At 32.7% G+C, this 22,608-nt stretch overlaps 1 protein-coding gene and 1 long non-coding RNA gene across 2 annotated transcripts in view; one reads left to right on the forward strand and one right to left on the reverse strand.

Moving 5' to 3' along the window:
* Window positions 1-70: 70 nt before the first annotated feature.
* LOC114131557 (uncharacterized) lies at window positions 71-3,114 on the reverse strand. Its single transcript, XM_027996805.2, has 2 exons — window positions 1,744-3,114; window positions 71-1,547 (listed from the first exon to the last, which is right to left on the reverse strand). Exons 1-2 carry the CDS (start codon window positions 1,849-1,851, stop codon window positions 1,260-1,262), a joined length of 396 nt encoding a protein of 131 aa, XP_027852606.2. The 5' UTR covers window positions 1,852-3,114; the 3' UTR covers window positions 71-1,259.
* Window positions 3,115-3,883: 769 nt separating this feature from the next.
* LOC126550854 (uncharacterized) overlaps window positions 3,884-22,608 on the forward strand; it is a 59,767-nt gene continuing 41,042 nt past the window's right edge. Inside the window, exons 1-4 of the long non-coding RNA XR_007604897.1 lie at window positions 3,884-4,491; window positions 4,575-4,791; window positions 12,574-12,717; window positions 17,406-17,600. This is a non-coding gene — a long non-coding RNA (uncharacterized LOC126550854). The remainder of the gene's footprint in view (window positions 4,492-4,574; window positions 4,792-12,573; window positions 12,718-17,405; window positions 17,601-22,608) is intronic.

Genomic DNA, 22,608 nt, shown 5'->3' on the forward strand with positions numbered 1-22,608 from the left:
TCAATAAAAATAGAAATATTCAAATTCTATTGATTTTAAAATATTGAAAAAAAAAATATAAAACGCAGAATTAAAAATTAAAAATATTCTTATAATAAATTCATACATATTAATATATTATAACGTAAGACACATAAGAAATGTTATCACAAAATTAATTTTCATAATTGCTTACAAATTACAATATAATATATCAATTATTTTTTTTGTTTATTTGTCTGATGTTAGACATTTGGTGACAGTTTTCATCAAGGTTAGTCTAAAAATATGTTTGGATTAACAACTAAATACATAGATGGATGGATTATATTCCTTTTTGAGCAAATATTCTTTTAACAATATAATATAAAAATAACAAAAAAAGTTTAAAAAAATATAATATTTTAGTCTAATCAAAACTTTTTCAAGTTTTGATATTTATGTAATTAATATAATAAATTGAGCGAAACATTAAAAATATTAATACATCAATAATATCTAATATAATAGCGAATGAAATATAAAAATATAAACTTAATTCGATATAATCACAGTTTCAATATATTATTTTATTAATCTAATTTGATAATATTCTAAATTCTAATTTCTTCTAATCGACGTCACAAGACATACAAATTAGGTATAAAAATATGTTTAGGATGAGTATCTGTAATCGGCAGTCACCAATAACTGGCTGACATTAACTTAAAACTAATAAAATATATTATGTGTATTGTGTAGTGTATAATAGTCTAAAGACTCTAAAGTGCAGGTGTATATACATTAATATCGATCCGGACTATCCTGCGGTGTGGTACAGTGTCTTTTGTCGGACGAAAAATGTTTTTCTTAAAGTCTAATGTGTGATGTGAATATATTGGTGCATACATATAACGAGTGCGATAGTGCGAATATATAGTGAACATTAAATATTATATTTAATGTATTATAGTGCTATTTATGTGTTTGAGTGCGTTTAAAAGTGCGTACAAGCGTGCGTGTCGGTGCAATTGTGCGGATGAAAACCAGTGCGAAAACAGTGCGTAAAATTGTGCATATATATAAATAAAACGTGATGGTGCGCGTGTTAAATAAAATAAATAATATAAAATAAAATATATAACAATATCAAAAAACAACGAAAGACATGAGGTATACGCACGCACACATAATATTATGACGGTTACAATGACGTATAATATTAATTATGTAGTGTGTGCTAGGTAAACTATTTACGATTTCTCCTCCCCCACATCCACCCCACATCCGACTACGAAGAATCAAGTGTGTGGTCGTCGCGGGTCGTTAACGTACAAGTGTTGCAATTTTTCGACCGCATCCGCCGTCGGATTGGTGTAAGCTGACGCCGGTGCGGGTCTCTCGTTCTCCCCATTCTCCAGCATCTCGTTGACCGCGTTCTGGGCGCGTTCTTTGACGTCTGCACGACGGTCGTGCCCAGCCGTAAACAGATTCTCCAGGCTCTTCCAATGCTTGTTTAGGTTCACCCTAGCCGACCTGGTGATCAGTCGCAGACAGTTTGCGTTGTTGTCTCGATACGGTTTCAACGCCTGTAATAACGATAAAAATCGGTCTTAGTAAAGAAATAATAAATACAAAAAACGGCATTTATGACGCGCTTGCGGGCGACCCTATAACCGTGTATTGAAAAGTCGAAATTTATCGGCCGAGGGTGGTCATAGCTCTATATATTCTATAAATTCTACAGTCAAACAATAATTGAGGTAAATTAAATGAGGTACTCACTTGTTTTAAGTTGTTGAGACGGTTAACGTAGGAATTGTTGTTGACGTTGCTGTGGCTGTTCGGGATCAGACCCATTTTCGGATGCGGACGGCTCAATGTTCGGCACATGACTGCGCTGGCGACGGTTCGAACGGCTGATTGAGGTCTGTATGCTATGTAATATTATGATGTTGTATATATATATATAGGTACACGTATGTGTCTACACAATAACGTGGGAGCGCGGAGACCCGTTCTTCCAGGTGCGTCGTTTCTCGGAGAGCGCGACCAAAACTCACAAGGTAGCCGTCGTCGTCGTCGGGTCCCGGATTGGAATGCGGTCCTGATCTCGTCTGCAGCCACCTTATATATACTTACTATATAAGCCAGCCGCCTCCTCGTCTTCGTATGCGAAGAATACAGCGTACCATGTGTATGTGCGCGCACGCGCATGTGTGTGTGCGTGCACACGTCCCATTGTCGTTCACCGTATGGCATATACGCGAGTTACTAACGGCTATGTAAGTTTAGGGACCGCCCCGAAAAAATATGTTTGAAAATCTTATTATGCATAATATAGTTACTATATTATTATGTTTCGTTTTCATTATAATTTACCGATATATTCTATTTAATAGTATAATGTGTATACAACGCTCGACTAATATGAAATAATATGTACAGTTCGTCAATAATAACGGACAACATTCTGTGAGCAGATCTGACTCTCCACTGTACGTACCTACCACAAAAATGTTATCACTTTATCAGCTATTAAAAACCAGAAAACTTTTCATAATGATTATTAATAATAACAAAAAAAAAATACAAAACAATATAGTTCCGCGTGATTGTTCTAAAAGAAAGTTTAGGTACGCTTTTAATGCTGCGAATAAACTTTTTTGAAATATATATTGCGGTATTACACACTAATATTTTTTGTTAATAAAATATTGACATACAATATAAACGGAAAACGTATTCTTGATATCATTCTAATAGAGCCATAAGTCGTCCATCAGTTATCAGCCTGAAGTTTGTGAAGGGATACGCTAAATTGATTGGCACAATATGTTTAAGTAATCGGTCCCCTGCCACCTCTCCATTGCAAAATAAAAAATCAATTATTGAATACGTACCTCATCGTTCTCGCAGGTACATTTTATCGTGCTCGATCACAAAGACGTCACGCGCAATCCAACCTCAACTCTCTCGAGTAAACTATATTTTGCTCGTCATGTACATAATTGTTAATGCAATAAATAATCATATTTATCGGTTTTCATTCCTGCGTAATATACTCGTAATATTATTGTTGTTTTGATATCTTTGTCCAACGGTCGTATTTCTCTCAACACGTATACATGCTCTGCGCCGCGTCATCGTCCGTCCGGAGATGCGTTTAATCGACGAGCATTACGAATTATGATTAATAATTATACCTACTTTAAAATATTATGTTAGTATTGTACGCGTTCAGGGTTATTTTTTGCAGCTTATGTACGCACATGTAACACAGAAATATAAAAATTATGCAGTAAATATTTTCTTCAATGTTATAATATACGCACTCTCGTGTATTGTTGTTTTTGTTGTTGTTGTCGTCGTTTTCATTTTATTGTGATTTTGGCGGGACAGCGAACGTCATGCAAGCCATTACGGGTTTGGATTTATACGCAGTCACAAATTATTTTCTTAAAAATATCTGTTTAAACACCAAAATGCCCGATTAAGTTACAAAAATGTTTATTAATTTATTTATTAGCATATATAATTTCCGAAACAAAAAATTGGTGTTTAATATAGGGTAGAGGTAACTCAATAATATCATTAAAAGATCAAATATATGACCTTAAAATTGTATAATGTACTCTAAAAACTGTAAAATGTTGAATTATATTCACGTGTTATTTCCATGAAACATATTTTGTGCTTCGTATTCGTAAATATACGGCTGACCAGTAAAAATATGCAAATGAATACAAATCCATATAATCATGACATAATACGTATTATTATAATAAAAAACGACTGAGTGTAGGTCACTGTATGCTGTATTATATTATATTGTATCCATATTTCGACGCATACATATTAGTACATTTCTATGTATAAGTAGTGTAATTTATATATATATAATATATACTTTATTGATACTTTCAAAGTTTCAAATTGTACATAAAAAAACTATCAACTCATTTTTTCGGGTAAGTGGCCAGCCCTATACAAAACCGAATTGAACGTGGGTGATTATCTGTTCGTGAAAAAAAAAAAACAAAAATGTAACCAAATGTACTCGTGAATCGACTCACATTACTAAGGACGCCACATCAGCATAATATTATATTATCATAGTGAAATTACATTCAGAAAAATCAATTTTATGTTGCTTGCTTTTTAAATATTATAAATGAATTGATTTATCTACCTGTTGTCAAAACAATTGAAAGTATAGGACATATTATCTGATAATGCATTTCTGATTTTATTATAGCCTATTGCTGGTTCAATATTCACGTGACTGTTTTATCTACTTTGAGTGTAACTTAAATATCATATACATATGCATATTGCATACATTTACGTAATATCACAAACACATAAATTTACTTTACATAATAGACGAAAAATGTCGTCTATAAAAACATTCACTCAGATCAGAAAATTTCTGTATTAAAGCTGCTGTATACAACAATAATAATATTATAATTTATAATAAAATCACAATATCTAACCTAAACGGCTTATTACGGTTCTTTGTGATACTTTGTAATTATATTATTATTTTAAAATTTAAAAAGAATCGTAATTTATATAATTATTTATACTGAAAAGCTCGTTCCATTTTTCAGACTCTTGAAAGTTGCAACGATAAAAATATATTATGATTGCAATACTACAAGACGTATAGTAGTGCAACTTCAACGCTCTCAAATACGACGAAATAACGCTTATCATAGAAAGTTCAATCTCTTTGCAGCTTTATACAGATATATGATGGACAAGACATCGAAACAATAGTTTAATTCAAATGGAAATTAATACTCATCCTCCACCCACACTGAACAAGTAAGTTCTTATATTACTTATAAAGTCATAAACATTATTTGTATAATGCATATCATATACCTATATAATATTATGAGTTCGATGACCATCCGAAACCGACAATGTAACCATCGACTTAACTATTTAGGTCTTCACAATAATTATTATGCATTTATAGCTGTTTATATGCGTCCGCATCAGACCGCATATAATATGTTAGTATTTGTTTTTGTCAGAGCACGATCACTAAAGTGTAGGCAGTAGGTCAAGTTAAATCTCACTATAATATTATAATCATATACTCGATAATGTCCGAAAAAAAATAATAATATTATTTTATTTTATCATTATAAATATTTTTATGGCATAATATAATATAATAAAAGATTCCGTAGAAATAATGTAAGTATAATCTTAAGTTAAGATTCTTAACATAACAGATCTAACATGATTTTTAAGTAATATAAAATTATAAATGAAAAAACAAATCATACTCGTATATAAGCTATATTAAAATGCTTTTATTTGTTAAGTTTCATAATATATTTTTTTTTTTTTTTTGAAAATTATAATTACCAATAAATTGTACACTAAACACTATATGCAACACTTAAATTTCTTGGTTGTTTTGTTTTCGACATCATATCATTAATTGTGCTTTTTTATATTTTTGAAATTGTTAGGTAAATTTTGATTTTGATTAAAAAAATTTAATCGCTCTTAAAATAAACTGCACGGCTCATGCCGAAAACCCGACACGTGCAATTATGTATATATATATAAAGTTATAAGTTGTAATTGATTAATTTCCATACCAATGTCTCCTAACAATGAATACGACTTGGCTAATTCGATAATATTGTACACACATGACAGATGAACTTAAACGAACTCTGAAATTCATCGCTATTATTAAAATGCAGTTTATAATATAATACATATAATATCATTTATCAGCATTACGCAATTATACAAAACAAATCAACTATTAATAACCACGCAATTATAATTATTTTGCTGAATCGACAGAGTCCTTGAATAATTTATACGCGTGTCGGGCACGAGTCGCGTAGGTAGGCACACTCATTACTCATTACAATATAATATTATTGTATTGATACAAGGACGGCGGTCGTGCGCCACAGCGTGTGAACAAAAAAAAATAATAATAATCTATATTATTAAGTATTAACTATATAATGTCGCTAGCTGCAGCTTTCTCGCACCATTGATAATAATGTATACATTATGATATCATATTATGATAATATTATCGATATAATTCTACTTATATCTTGTCCACGCGGTTCGTTTATAAAAGTCTCGCATAGATTATTTAAAACGCGGACGTCCACATAATATAATATATTAATATATTATAATGGAACACTGCTCGCACATAGTATAATAATAATAATAATATAATATTATGTCACAACTTACAGTTCATCGGTCGCGCGTGTATAACACAATATCGTGTTAAGTTATAAGCGCATAACATTATTTCGTGCGCACATATTGAAATAATTCGTATAATTTATATACGTCGCCTATCGCCGTAATGCGTATGCCTATATAATATATTCAGTGTACGCGTAATATTATGCACATTATTTGATACCTAAATTTACTTATAGTGTGTGTTATATATGCGATAATAATATTACAATAATTGCAGCACGGTGCATATATATTGCTATATTACTCAATTACTCTGTGACTCGTTCGTCCGAACAGTAATCGCAGCATCGTTAAACGTTCGACAAATCCATATGATTTACTTGATGTCCAGATCGTGCGATCGCGTAGGTATACTACGTTATGCTTTAAAAACGAATAATAAGGAAATATCGCATTAGGTATTACAATGCAGGACGATTCTTTTAAAAACAGTAAACATTCGTTATTAGTACTTATTATAACGAAGATCGTAAAATGTAAATGTTTTCAAAAAAATATATTTTTTTTCTACATAATAATATGTTTTGTATTATGTCATTACAATAAAATATTTTGAAAAAAAATATACATTGCGCATAATAAGTTAATAACTTTATTGGAAAATCGCATGCATTTATGTTGTCGTATTCCTAAACAGAGTATATTTCCGAGAATTTTAAACTAGTATACAGTTGATTAGTTTAATAAGTTTAGATTAGCATAGTGGAGTGCTGAGAGGGTGGCTGAGGAATAAGGTATTCAAGTTAATAGACGTTAGTTCATTACTCTATTCTTATAAATATTCTAAACTTTATATAGATTAATATAAGACATCGAAAATCGAAATTCTTCAAAAAATAAGAAAGATTGAAAATGATTTCAAATTATGTAGAAAAAATATTTTCTTTAAAGACGTCAAAACGTTTGAATAAAATGTTTTGCGTTTAAAAGATCACTTTGTAAGTACAGTCTACGAATTTTTAGGGATGGCGATCATCGATAAAAACATTCACCCTGTATATATAATATATATATATATTATTTATATGAATATGTTGTTGTTGCACAGATCGTTGATGTATATACTATGTTGGTATGTTAATTTATTTTCGTTTACCTATCAATGTATTGTAATGTATTAAGCTTTGAAAAAAATCATGCCCGGTGCATCGTTCAAAAGGCGACCGGATATTTGTGACGTTGCACTTTTTCACGCATAACGTGTATTTCTATACGATATGAAAATATACAATGCGATTCGTGAATCGCAATATTTCCGGTTTTTGGTGTTCCTTTCAATATATTGATTACTGTCAAGTCTAAACAACTTTGAGTTCCATTATTTTTAAAATATACGTGTAATATCATATATATTACTACATTAGTAAATTTTGAAGCATGCTCGTAGATTTATGCATTAATTAACGTTGTTCAATTATTAAAGTTTATTGAAAAAAATTCTTCACATTATGTTTACTAATCAATTATATGTTCTCATCTGAAATTTAAAGTCGACTCTCAAAACTTTTTCTAAAATATTGTGAAAAATATAAAATTTACAAATAATTTTAGATGTATCTACATATAAATAAACTTTACATTTTTCGCTATTTCAAATATTTATATAGGAATGATAATAAAATGGTTGTAACATATAATGAAATTCATACATTTTGAATAACCCTGTGTAGTTATAACGGCATAATAAATTATTAACGAACGCCTACAATTAATTATTATCGATCAACTATATGTCAATATATTGATCCGCTATATATAACTATATAATTTAATTTGGTCTCGTGGATGCTGACGACGTGGGACGCATTCGATTACGAAACAAACTAACGAAATTCATAGTAGCCTAGGAATTGTATACGCAGCTGATATCGACGAGTAATGACTATTGAGTATTAATTAAAGTCAAATAAAGTACGATTTTTTGTACTGGTTGACAATCTCGTAGGTATTATAAAAGAAATACCATCAATATTATATTTTAATGTATCGTATTTTAGTCGTCACACTGCAAACATACATGGATTTAACATAATTTGCATTTCAAAGGACAGTAATAATATCTAATAGGCAATAAAATAAAATATGTATTATAATTCCAAATCGATGACATATTGGACACTCCCTGTTCTGTTACAAGACGACTGTTTCCCAAGAGTGAATATAATATTATATACGCGTATACGTTTAATAATAATGTATATATATATATTTATGTGTGTGTATTATAGTCGCATGAAACGTCATTACACCCCATCACATTATTTCATCAAAATTTGGTTTCTTCTTATCGAGCGTGTATATTATACGTAGGTTCGATAACAAACGGTTTCTCTTTTTTTTATTTTTTTTTTTACGAGGATCGAATATGGACTCTTAACTGTATGGGTAGGTTATGTATTATATATAGACATTGCATATTATATTATATTGCAGTAGGTGGGTAACGTACTTACGCGTACGCATACATTGTACACTTTTAATTTTTTTTTTAGTGTCCTTTTGTGTGCGCGGTCTGCTACAAGGACGATGGCGTGGTTTTAGGTCATGTGGGATCTCATCGTTCTCAGCGTTAAAAGTAATAACCGTTCAGTGAGCGTTTATCGGCGGGGGTGGCGTGTAGGAAAAAAATCGGAAAAAAAATAATAATAAATAATAATAATAATAACAATAATAAAAATCCGTACACCTTAACGGTCGCATCGTACGCACACACACACACACATACGGTGCATTTGTATATTTAGGAGCCATCGTTTGTATGTGCAGCGGTGGTTTCGCGGACGCTATATATCGGTATGGGGCGCGGGGGTGCGAGCTCGTATATAGGAAAAACGGTGTACGGGCAGGTGATGTTATGGACCACATCTGGACGATGACGGTGAAACGACGTCGTCAATACACCGTGGGAATGACGATCGTTCACCAGTTCCCACGCACCTCCGAATATAAAATAGAAAAAAAAATAATACTGGCCAAACATCACCTGTCGCGTCTTATACACTTTTAACCACTCGAATCGGTAGTACACTGCAGCGATGGCATATTATACACATAATAATAATATATATAAGTTGCACGTGTGTGTGTGTATATATATATACTAGTCGACGCGCTTCGCAGAGGAGGGGTGAGTGGGTGGGGGTTATTCGAGTTCTAGACGTTGTTGGCTCGACGAAGATCGGGAGGCGGGGGGTTAAGCCGTTCTCCTGCACAATCTCGCCTTTCGTTTTCCAACCCCATGATTATTGTAAACAACCCGTCGTAACCCCACACGTGCATATATACAAAGGTACCTACCTCTACCTAAATATACATATATATTATATATACCTACCTACCTGTATACGTATATAATATACAATACGGGTTATATATATATAATATTGTGTGCTATATATATAATATTTATTACGAACGACACGTATCTTACGATACATAACGCACATAATATTGTATAATAAATATATATAGCTAGGACGCACCTGCCATATGGCACGACGACGACCCGAGTGAAAACCCGAGTAGTAAAAGCGTTTTTACCTCCGCAGTCGAATAATAATGGTATTAATAATTATTATCATTGTGGCGTTTTGTATAGTGTGCGCGCACACAACAACTCTTTTATATTTTTCGATTTTCCTTTTTCCTTTCTCGCTGGTAGACGGGCCCCAATAACGCGCGCTATAGTCGTTATACATAACGTACCTACACATTATATCGACGAGACGGTATGCGTATATTATAATATTTTTACCGCTGTGTATTATACACTATATACAGTGTTCGGTCGCGCACCCGTTGTTATTGCGGTCCTGACCACCTCGGCGAGGTCCGGAGAAACACTCGCTTGATGTATATAATATTATAATAACACAATCGTAACACAACACAATGTGTGTACATGAACACGATATAAGGACGCATGCACTTTATTATGCGCGTACTTACAAAACACAATATATACACCTGACTAACCGTTTACGGAATGTGCCGCGAATTCTACCAATCCGTCAATGCATATTATTATAAACATATTACATATAAGCAGGTATGGAAGGTACTCACCCCACTGGTGTGCGTACGGCAGCAAGTGTTTCGCGGGTACAATAAAATAGCGATCTGCGGGGACGACGACTCCGCGGACCACGAGGGGTACGATGACGTACGTGAATACAATTTGGGGGGACCTTTTGATGATAATAATAATAATTTTGTTCCCTACACCTGTAAAACGAATACTTTTGCAAAAACCGATAAACAACAACACCGCCGCCATACCGAGGTCGAAAACACTTTCCAGCGGTCCCCTTTATATTATTTGATATTATTATTAGATGGTTGTAGAATATTATTTAGTAAGATATGCAGTTGTTTTGTGAAATTAAATGTAGTTTTAATTTGCATGTTTTCGCATATTTTATTTTATATGTCTACAAAAAAAAAATGTAGATTATATTCGACAAATTTAAACATATTTACCTATAACGATTTTAAATTTTTGGTATCTTAGTAAATATTTTCTTGAATAATACCGTTTTCTTTTATAACTAAATCATTTTTTTTTCAGTAATTTTATTCATACATATTTCAAATATTGACCGAATCTTACACATATTCCTACCTAATAAATAGTTAAGAAGTTTTTAAGTTTATAGTCAAGAGACTTCAAAGAGTTCGTTTCGGGTACATATAGCATTATGTTATGTTTACGATCGGACTCGGCTGCACGTGACTTCACCCCAGAATTGTGAATGAAACTTAAGACGGATATATTTATATTGCGGTGGTGTCCTTGTCGTCCTCGATTACTGTGCCGCATGTATACAACGCACGTTATAAGGATGTATCGTATATATATTATATATGTTAGTGTTGAATGGGATTCGCGTGACGTAATTGTTTACGCACACGTCTTCGCCAAACACGCGTGCTAGTATGCACACGAGCACACGTATAGTATAGAGAAAGCGGAGCCGTTCGCATATTATATATTATTATGTGTAATATAGGTAGACCGTCGTCTCCACAACGCAGTTTTTTTAGTGTAATTCGATACGTCGTCTGATCACACGGGCGTTAAATTAAGAGATTGTATGCACTATTATGTTAATGTAGCAAGTGACATTTTTACTCGAGTATTAATAATGTCATTCAAAAATAATAAAACGGCATACAATGATAGTAATTTCACGAATACTAAATATGTCTCTGGAAAAAGCTCGAAATAAATTCTTACGTTTTCTAGCTATTTTAATTAGTATAACATACCTAATACTATATACCCAATACCTTCCATTTATCATATAATCCTTCACTTAATTGCTTAAATCTTGAATCCCTAGAGAAACACAAAATCAGACTTATATATATATACTTCATATTTTATAAATTGTTAAATTGATAACATAAATATTAAGCCTATAACCTCTTGCCGTCTAACTTTCCGATATTTCTTTACTCGCGTCCGACCAACAAACCTACCTATTTTATTTAAAACCTTAAATTATGCTACTATAACACACCACTGTTATACGAATATTAATTATAAATGTATATGTTCGGTTCAATTTCTTTTCTTTCATTTACAAATCATTCAGATTTTATTAATCTAATTTCATATACTCATTGAATACCATAATCATTACAAATTTCGTACTCAATAACTAAATATATACCTAACCTAACCTATGTGTATTTAATACATATAATTGAGTCCAAACACATTAATATTTAAAAAATAAATATACGAATCATAGATTTTTGTTTAATGAAAAAAAAGTATTTAATGTAATATAAAAACAACTGTAAGGCAGTAATTTAAAAGGCAAATTTTATGTTTCTAACTATTATAAAAAGAAACACTTTTTACATTTATACTAATTGTTATTCAAGCAGTTTTTTAATTATTTTTACGGGGGTTGGCAAAAGTTCAAATATTATAATTATTTTATTTACCTTATAATAACTACCTATAGTAAAACAATTATTGATAAATTTAACCATTTTAATATTAACCAATATAAAAACTTTCAGAGAAACTAACATAAAATCTAAAAAGCTCTAATAAGAATTATAATAACTTTGTAGTATGTACTTTTCACTATAACACACTTTTTATTTTACATTATAATAAACGCTTAAACCTATAGGCAAAAACACGCCTACTTTAGAACACAGCATCTTACTAGAAAACCTTAATTAGACAACTGATAAGGAAGATATTTCTTTAAGTATATTTATATTTACTGTAAATTAATTTAATATATATTGACATGTTAAAATAGTTAACAAAAAAAATAAAAATATCCCAGATAATATTATTACCTTTAAATTTGATAACAGGTAAATTCACTCAAGTATTAAAGCTAACTGCATAAAATCGATCCCGCTGAACGAAAATTTGCTATATGTTGTACGCGCATGTAAAACCACGGAGACAATAACACATGCCGGTGTGGCGTCCTCTTAACATCACTGTCGTAAATTGTAAGTACATATAAATATATATTATACATAAATACATATTATAGTATGCCCGTTATTCGGTTTACGACTCGGCAAAACTATATACGTGATCAAATATGTCGTCGCAATAGTCGCGGCGATTGTCGTGTCGAGTCGATCGACCGTCCGTTTTTTATTTTTGCACGGTATGTATACACGATACACGCGTGCCCACTCGCCAACTCCGGGAGTCAGAATAATAATTATCTTCACAATAAATCGCAATAATACTATTCAATCTTTATGCGAGAGAATAAAAATAAATAAATAAAACAACACTCCAAACGCGGTAAAAAACGAGAAGCTTATCGAGAACTCGTCCTTCGGTCGCTCGCGAGTATAAAGATAATCGCGCTTGCGTATGCCGCATAGTTTATCTGCAACTGTGTATATATAAGTACGGCTATAATAGTGCCCGTGCGTAGGAAATATTTCATTATAATAACGTGTACGACGAACATACAATATAATATTATCGCGAGATAAAAATCGCGACCAAGAGAAAACGCATTTTGTTTTATTTTTATATAATATAATATTATATATATACGACCGACGGTCGCGTGCACATAGCAGAAACGCCAAGTCGAACGCAAAAATTATTTAGGTATAGGTAGCCTTACGTATATCATTATGTTCATTGATTATCCGTGACTACTACGCATACCATAAATTGAGCATTTATGGAGGCTGTGAAAAACAGACACATTTAATATATAATATACGCAAATGTCATATCGTATACACACTGAACACATAGGTGTAACCGTGTAGGTATTTTATATGCTGAGTTTTTTTTATTGAAAATATATTTATTTTTTTTATACGTGATTTGAAGTTGTCATAAAACGACATTTTTTGAAAAAGTTATTTTTTAAGATTTTTTCATTTTTAAACGACAAAATACACAATCTTTTAAAGTTATAAGTACTTATAATCAACCATTTTCATAAACTCGTTCGAAAACCGATGTTTAATGTTTGAGATTCTCATCAAAAAATTTCTGCTTCGGAATATTAAATCAAAAACACATTTATTCATTAAAAAAAGTAACGTATGCGACAAAAGATAACAACATTTAGTGGAAATTATAAATTGTTTACAAAGAAAATATATACTGAAAAACGTTAATTCATTTCGAAGTAATGAATGTTTACTATTAGGAAATTAAAATAATCAGCCTATTATGTATAAAATACATAATACTTTTGTATTTGGCATGCGCATTACAAGAGTGGAGGCGTTTTTTATAAAACTGCTGCTACAATAACGGGCGTATATCTCATAAAAATAATATTTTATCTTTATTATTATTATTTTTTTCGGTCCGCGGAGGAGTGTCTAAAATATTTGCTTCTCGAACAGAGCTGCTATCGACCAGACACGATAATAGTATGATAATCACAATAAGAAGAGGAAAAAACAAAGAAAACACTACACATACACACACGATTTATTGTTGTTGTTAAATAAATAATATAACGAAGGTGCGGATTTGGGCGGTCGAGACGGTAGGATTATTTAGGGTGATGTGGAGGTGGCGCGCGGAAGGGCGTTAAGTGCGGAGTAGACTCGTATATATACACATAAAAAATAGCAATCGTGTAAAGTCGTTTTTTTTGTTATCAAATATTTTGCTTCCCTACCACTACCGTCGCCTCACTCCCAGGTAGCTCATATTATTATACCTATGTAATGTAATATAACGATGCGCGTACCCAAGTGTTATTATTATTATATACATAATATTATTTGGTATGCTGCAACTCAGATACATGTATATATATATATATATATATATACAGGAAGGTACGTATTACCTATACGCTATTACATCACAGCACGAACGTTACATTATACCATCATTTACACGACAACGTAGCGGTTAAGTACAACAAAAAAAAAAATCCCAAAAAAGGGTTTTGTGAAGGGTGTGCGTGCGACGATTAGACTCGGGTCGGAGAATGTAACCGTATACATAAACACTGCTACATGTACACGGTTGTAATAATATAATAATATATTGTACACAGGTATATAAATTATACAATAATACTTAATAATCTCTTCACGCGTATCTACGGTAAAATAATAACGTATACACACCGCAATGGATATTATATATATATATCAGTATTATAACTGCAGTAAAATGCAGACGAGGATGTGAGCAGTGTGTTTAAGATTCACGTTAAACAATAAAATAATACCGAAAATTATCCACTGAAAAGAACTGCAGTTCGTATACCTCCATAATAATATTATGTATATAATACGTATACAGTTTGAGCGAGCCGTACGTAATAAATATTATTATAATACAATTAAAATACAATGAGGAGATTGCTGCAGAAGTGTTGCTGCATGCAAGCGCACATTCGGCGTGTCCATGAACAGGCTGGAGAAAAATAAACCCTATAACTACCCAAGACCATATTATTATAACATTAAACAGTCACAGTTAGGCGTAATCTAGGATGACATTGGTTGGTCCTCGACAAAACGATTATTTGACCTAAACCCGCAGCCCCATGTTTTGTGTATAACAATACATTAGTTAGGTATTTAAAAAAAAAAACTGTATGTATATAATATTGTATATAGTTATAAACGAGTGAGAAAAACATAGATTACAGTGATATTTGAGATTACTGTATCTCTATATAAAATAAAAGTAATTTATGCATTATCCCGTAAATTAATAAAAATGAAAATGGGTACCTATTTCATCATTTTCTATTTTGTGAAATATTCATATTATTATAAGCTATTTACCGAACCTTGTAATTTCGGTGAAGTTTAACACGGTAATGTATTATATAATACTATGATAAATATACTTACCAATATTTATTGTGATATTTACGCATGTATAAACATTAAACTTCATCACGTCTCGGAGTTTACTTTTTGACTTTTATACCCGTAGGGTACCTGTTATACTCAGAAGCTCATATGTGTGTGTGTGTGTGTTTGATCGAAATTATAATCGCTTTCCAAAACAAGGTCGTGCCGAACATTTACCGTGGTTCATTTTATAATGTACCTACACATACACTATACATAATATATAGTTACGTATACTACATGTATATATTATAGGTATAATATACATCAAACGGAAACTATAAACAACATAATTATGCGAGTATTCTACAATACATTATAAGTATAATGAGTACTTGTATAAGTATATGGACTATAAAGTGAATTTTTACTGAACGGAAAATGTTATGATTTATGTAATACTTGAATGATCTATGCGACATGCGTATTAAACATGGCAAAATGACATATCCTATATCTATAAATATATATTGAGTATAGGTGCATTATACTCATATATTATTATAAACACTTAACGAATGCGTGTATCGTTATCCTGCAGTAGCAAGCGAAGATTCGTTGGACGATCAAATAAAAATCATAATAAATTTGCTTTGATTCGGGTAAATCTTTGTAACAAAATAAATGTAATATTTTTTATTATACATACTAATCGAATATAATATATTTGAGATAAATATACATATTTTCTTGAATATACATGTTTAGCATAATTATTATAATGAAATAAATTATAACAAAATAACATGTTTTAAGAAAAAAAAATTATGTTAATTATTTTAATGACGGCGTAATACAGCATTTTTAATTTCATATTCCAAAACAGAATGTTTACCAGATAATTTCAATGCATAAAAATTGAATTTCGAACGACATTATGGTTCATTAAAATAACATTAACCATACTTAAATAATTACATAAAAAAATCACTACTGGCAACAGTATTGGTGCGTCATCCCCCAATATTTGGCCAAATCATCATCTACATAATAAATTAAAATTTGTTAGTTGCTCGTACACGACTAATGAATGGTGATTCATATCATTGACAACAAAAATAATTGTCGAATGATGACAACTCGCGCATATCGTACCTAATACCTATTAAGTAAAATATATAACATACATTCATGACTAAAAATATAAAACCTGCTATATATATGCAACATTGTCCACCACCAGATTATACTAAACGAGTTATAATATGCGCATACCATACGATATAATGGATATTCGTCTAGACTATAGATAACGCTGACGATTATATTATTATCAGAGCTTGGCCGTTTGAGACTTATAGCATTTGCATATTGATACCGAATGTAGCAAACCGTAGTCAAGTGATATTTATAAAAATATAAATACGTTTCAAAGAAGTTAGGAATTTATAGTTCATGGATGAAATTTTGTTTTGCATATTTCGGAGGTTAATTTTAAGCATTTTGCTTCAATAATGCGTATCAAGTCTGTATTTTATGATTTTTTTTTTGTACATATGCCAGTTGAGCAATGAATAATTATCGAATGTTAATTCAAAAAAAAACAAAACTTCGAATTGAACATTTAGATAATTATGTAACTATACTAAATTTAATTTGATAAAATCGTTGAAATTTATTCAATGTATAAACACTACATATATTACAACTTACGTAATAAAATGCGGCTGGCTGATAGCGTACCTATATACACTGTTTAGTGTTTAGGTACACGCGTTAAGTCATTTAGATGTTAAAAATAGTCATTTGAAATCTACGACATGAAATAGTTGATAGTTATGTTACATCCATCTAAATAATAATAATGTATTTATTACTTTCAGGTGTATATACGATGACATGCGTGTGCATAAATAATATCAATCGATGTGTACGACTGTGATAGCAACTTGTTTATAAACGTCTGGTGGCTGCTACAGATTTTGGACCACACTTTAGCGTCCGAAAACATTCATCCCGACGATCCGACGAATCATTTGATCGAGAATTTGACAGTAATAAATACTCTACATTATAAGGTTAGTCAAACGAAACATGATGTATGGCGCAAAACTCGAATAGGAGCAATGAAAACGCGATTAGTTTCTCTTTATTGACTTTCGATTTTACTGGTTTCTAGTATATTTTGTAGGTACTTAATAAATAATAATATTATTATAATCGTCTATACATAGAAATCAAATGTACTCGTATACCTACGTATAAAGTAAAATCGATCGATATCTGCAGCGACGCAATGAGTGTGACGTTAAATTATTCAATACGCGTATTCTATGAGATCCTATGTGTCGCAGCGTGTAGGACGACTGATATTATGTTGTAACTTTTAATATTATTATTATTTACACTATAATCGCCCTGGCACGACCGGAAAGTAGAAAATATAACATAAAACATCGAAAATATAACTAAAATATACGACGTAGGTAATGATGTTATGATCACACATCGTCTGCAGTATAACGGTGTGGTTTTGACTGTTTCGAGGGGTTATGGGCTTATGGCCTCCGGGGGACCGTATAAACCCGCGTAAAACGCGACGTCTCTATTATTTAATACGTAAAACAAAAAAAATTGATTAAATACAATATAATATACACTATACGTGTGTGTTTAACCTATAAACCTGCAGCGTATAATATACGCATTATAATATCGACGATGAAATTACATCGTCAGTAGCCGCGACAACGAAAATTACGAATAAATAATAATAATAATATTTGGTCTACATAATATACGTGTAAATTATAATAATATTGTGTACGACGGAGTCGCAGGATCACGCGGGTTTGATGCGTAGAAAAAAAAATGTGTTTACTACTCTTCGAACATAATAATAATAATAATAATACGTGCGTGTGTGTGTAAGTGCATAATTTGACGTATATAATTCGATCGTAAAACGACTGTATATACAGCATGTAATAATAATAATAATAATAATATGTATGTGAAACGATTTATTCAGTGCGCCTATCGGGGGGAGAGACGGAGGGTGAGAGAATTAGAAAAAAAAAAAAAAAACTTAACGAAAACAAAACAACAACGCTGCAAGAAAGTAGAGTATACACCACACGCACTACACACGAGCGCGGTCGAGCGCGCGTAAATTAGTGCCGGTAAAGATTTATGCGGCGGAGGCGGCGGTAGCTACGGCGGCGGCGGCGTGCCCCGCGGTACCGTCGTCGGCCGGGGCCGGCGGGGCGGGTCGGGGAGGCGCGCCGCGTGACTTGTGCCGTCGACGGGATACCGGCGCGCACGTTATAATATATTATGTATCCGCCGCCGCCGTCGTCGCCGAACACCTGCTCACGGTTCCCACGGTACGGGTTTGCCTCGTATATAGTAGCGCGCGGCCTCCCCTCGCCCGTCCGCTCCGCTACCGCTGCGGCGCGCAACAATAATATTATATATACGTCGCGTCTTGTGTGTAGCACGAGCGTCACGTAAAATAAATATCTCCACGGGCGCGCGCGCGCGCGATCGGGCTCGCGACCCGCCGACAGCGCGCGCCCGCGTTCTCACACGCGCTCACACGCGCACGATCGCCGCACCCGACGGCGGCAACAATATATTATAATATACCGTCCGTAGTAGTAGTAGTAGTAGTAAGAAGCGTTCACCGCGCGCGTATATATTGTATTACGAACACGATATTACTATATGTATTATGTATAGCGTATATATTATATAGTAGTGGTGTGTGGGAGGCGACTCGCGGGTTTTTTTTTTACTTCTACGTCGCCACTGTTTGCGCGCGATTTTTCACCTCCCCCGCCACTGCTGCACACACTGCAGCATACTGCTCGCGCCGCCTTATTATAGACTATTATTGTGTACGTAGTATACGCCAGTATACGTCATCGACGACGATTTAAACGCGAATCTGAGAAAAATGCCCATTCCGCTTATGTGTTTGAGGTTTTATTTTTCTCATCTCGTTAAATTTACTTGACTTTGATAACTACACTATAGGTGATCCAAACGAGATAGATCGAGATATAATACAATATTACTATATACTATACAGGCGTGGATCTGAGGGGGCTAAGGGGCTTTATCCCCCCTTCTTTCGGCCGTATTTTAAGTTATATAAAATAAAATTACTTTAAAAAATATTTATAAAAAAATCTTTATTTATCATTTTTTGATAATAAACCGGAGGGGGGCTTTAAATGGGGGGATTTGTGATTTCTAGATCCTCGCCTGTATTACTATAATATATTATATACGCATAAGGATACCTGCGCGTGATATAACCACGTGTAGCAGTTTTATACTCATTGCACTTGCATATCGCTGGTGCAGTGTATTTGCTGCAAAGGTATAATGTATTCTTTTATTGTGATATCTGCTGCAGTTCTCACAAGACGAGTGAACGGCTCTTACGGGTATTATATAATAACACGTTTCGGCGGGACCGATGTCGTCATCTTCACGTGGTCCATTGTTCACGCACGTGCAAGGGACACATTTCGGCGGGACACAGACTCACGCACACACCCGCACACCTACACACGCACACGCCGATTGTATATAAGGTTATAGTACAATGCTCGTACAATACGGCGCGCCACAGGCACGTGAAGACGGCGCGGCAAAATCTTATGTCCATTGTGTTGGCCGTCTTTTTGGCGCCCAAAACATCTGCGGGCCCGCGCTTTTCGACTGAAAATTTCCCACCAAAAAAAAATTGTTTTCAACAAATTTCGACCACCTGCGCGCGCCCGCGAAAAAAAACGTCACTACAACAATATAATAAATGCTGCACGCATTATACTATACGCGCCATACCTGTACAGCGCACACGTGCAGCACCCCCGCTGACCATATAGTACGTAGTATACGTAGTAAAAGTGTACCTTTACGCTAAGGCATGATTGTTGTGCACTTCTCGAGCCCATTGTAGCAGGTGTGTTCTGCGACAATCTATGAGTCCACGACGCGCGTATATTACGTATATGATATCGTGTGATAATACCGCCGATACATAATAATAATATATCATCGGTTTATATTATAGTATCTTACCATTGTGATATATTATGCACCTCGTGACAGGTAGGTTTAATACAATAAATATACGATTGTGCATAACTTGTGTTATTTATTATTACGAGACTCGGGTCGTTCGTCGACACGTGGTCTCCTTGGTAGTGTATATGGAAATGTAGCGTGTAGATGCCCAAACCTGTAACGCGTGCGTGGTTTTCGCGTTTTACGCGGATATCATCTATAACTACTCCTAAACGAAATTGCCACGTTAACGAATTTTGTAAAGGAAGTGCATCAGTGAGTGCAATATACCTGCAGGACTTTATTACTTCAATGTTGATAACTGATGGGTTTGTTCTAGGGACTTCGCGTTTTCCTAGATATTTTGACTTTGTAAAAAAAGTAAATAAATATCAAGAATATATCTAAGAATTGCAGCAATGGACTCAATTTTAAGCTCTTAACCATATTTGCAGCGACTCCATTTAATAGATAACTTCGTGAGACATGCAAAAACTAGATAGGTAATTTGTTTTATTTTTTAAAACCATTTCCACTTTAATCAGACAACGAAAAAAATATACAATTAATACATGCGCCATATATGTAGGCCCTATTTGTAAGTAGTTGCTATGCACTAATATTAGTAATTTCTTAATGATTTTCTAAATTTTAAGATTAAAATCATATATATAGGTTTTTTATAATACGTACAAAATATTGTTTAGTGGTGTGGATTTTGATAATGATTTATCTTTAAGTATATTATTATAAGTCTACGAACGATATTATTTTATGAACTCTTCACCACTAATTCAACTTAGTTGGATAAAGGGCGTGAATTATTGTGTAAATCTAAAGTTATCTTAAGTATCTTAATCTCAAGGTAAAGTACTTCTGCAGGTACTTATTAGCTGCACTGTATAATATAAATATTAATATTTGTAATGTCAATTAGATATTATGAAAATTACTCGGTAATAATACACTATCATCATCATCATCATCATCATCATCATAATCATTATTTTTTAGTACGTTTACTATACCTATAATATAAGTATACCTATTACATATTATTACTATCAATTCCTGGCAGTGATACAAATATCGGGTTTTTAACGTTTGACGCGCGTTTGCAGGGCCTATCCATGTATAATTTATAATAATACGCGTATATATAGTCAGCGGCCAACGGGGCGTACGCGGAAATGCGGCCCATATCGGTACCCATATAATAATATAAATGATGCAGTTAGGTATAAAGCAAACATAACGTTTTATGAATGAAATCAGTTAAAGGGTTGAACACGTTCGAAATCTCATTCATCGACCGTTCAACCCTTTCGCGGGAAACTGAAACCACCTGTAGTACCTGTATCTACTACGCGAGATACCGGCGAGTAACAAGTGCACCGCGTTGTACACAAACATACATATTATATGCATATTCACGTATAATATACACAGTCACTCGCTCACCACGAGTCCGACATTTCCGCACTATACAGCAATACGTTTTATAATCAAATAGTATATTGTATATACATTCTTGCTATAAGCCTATATAAGTATATATTGTATTGTATTAATATTTATTTGTCAGTTGTTTGATTAGTCGTTGACGTCATTCAGGATCTTTATAGTCATTAAATATTTAAACGATTCATATAATAATCATATATATTGTTAAAGATTATAGTTCATAATTTATACACTGCGAGCATTATAAGCGAAGATTAGGGGTTGTATTTTTTTGTAATATTAAATAAAAATATGTACATTTATTTTTATTGAAAAATATGTAAAATAGATATATTAAAATGTATTACTAAATATTTGTCGTTTAGTAAATCAGAACAAAAATTAAAAATATTTTACGATGTAATATACCTACCTACTGTACCTACTTTGAACTATTTTATTTAGAAATTCATTTAAGCACGCAGCTACCTTATTACTTGAATTATAAATGTTAATCATTTTAACTAAAAAAAAAAAATAATAATAAATAACAATATTTTCAGT

Source organism: Aphis gossypii, chromosome 3, assembly GCF_020184175.1.
Source record: "Aphis gossypii isolate Hap1 chromosome 3, ASM2018417v2, whole genome shotgun sequence".
Lineage (NCBI taxonomy): Eukaryota > Metazoa > Arthropoda > Insecta > Hemiptera > Aphididae > Aphis > Aphis gossypii.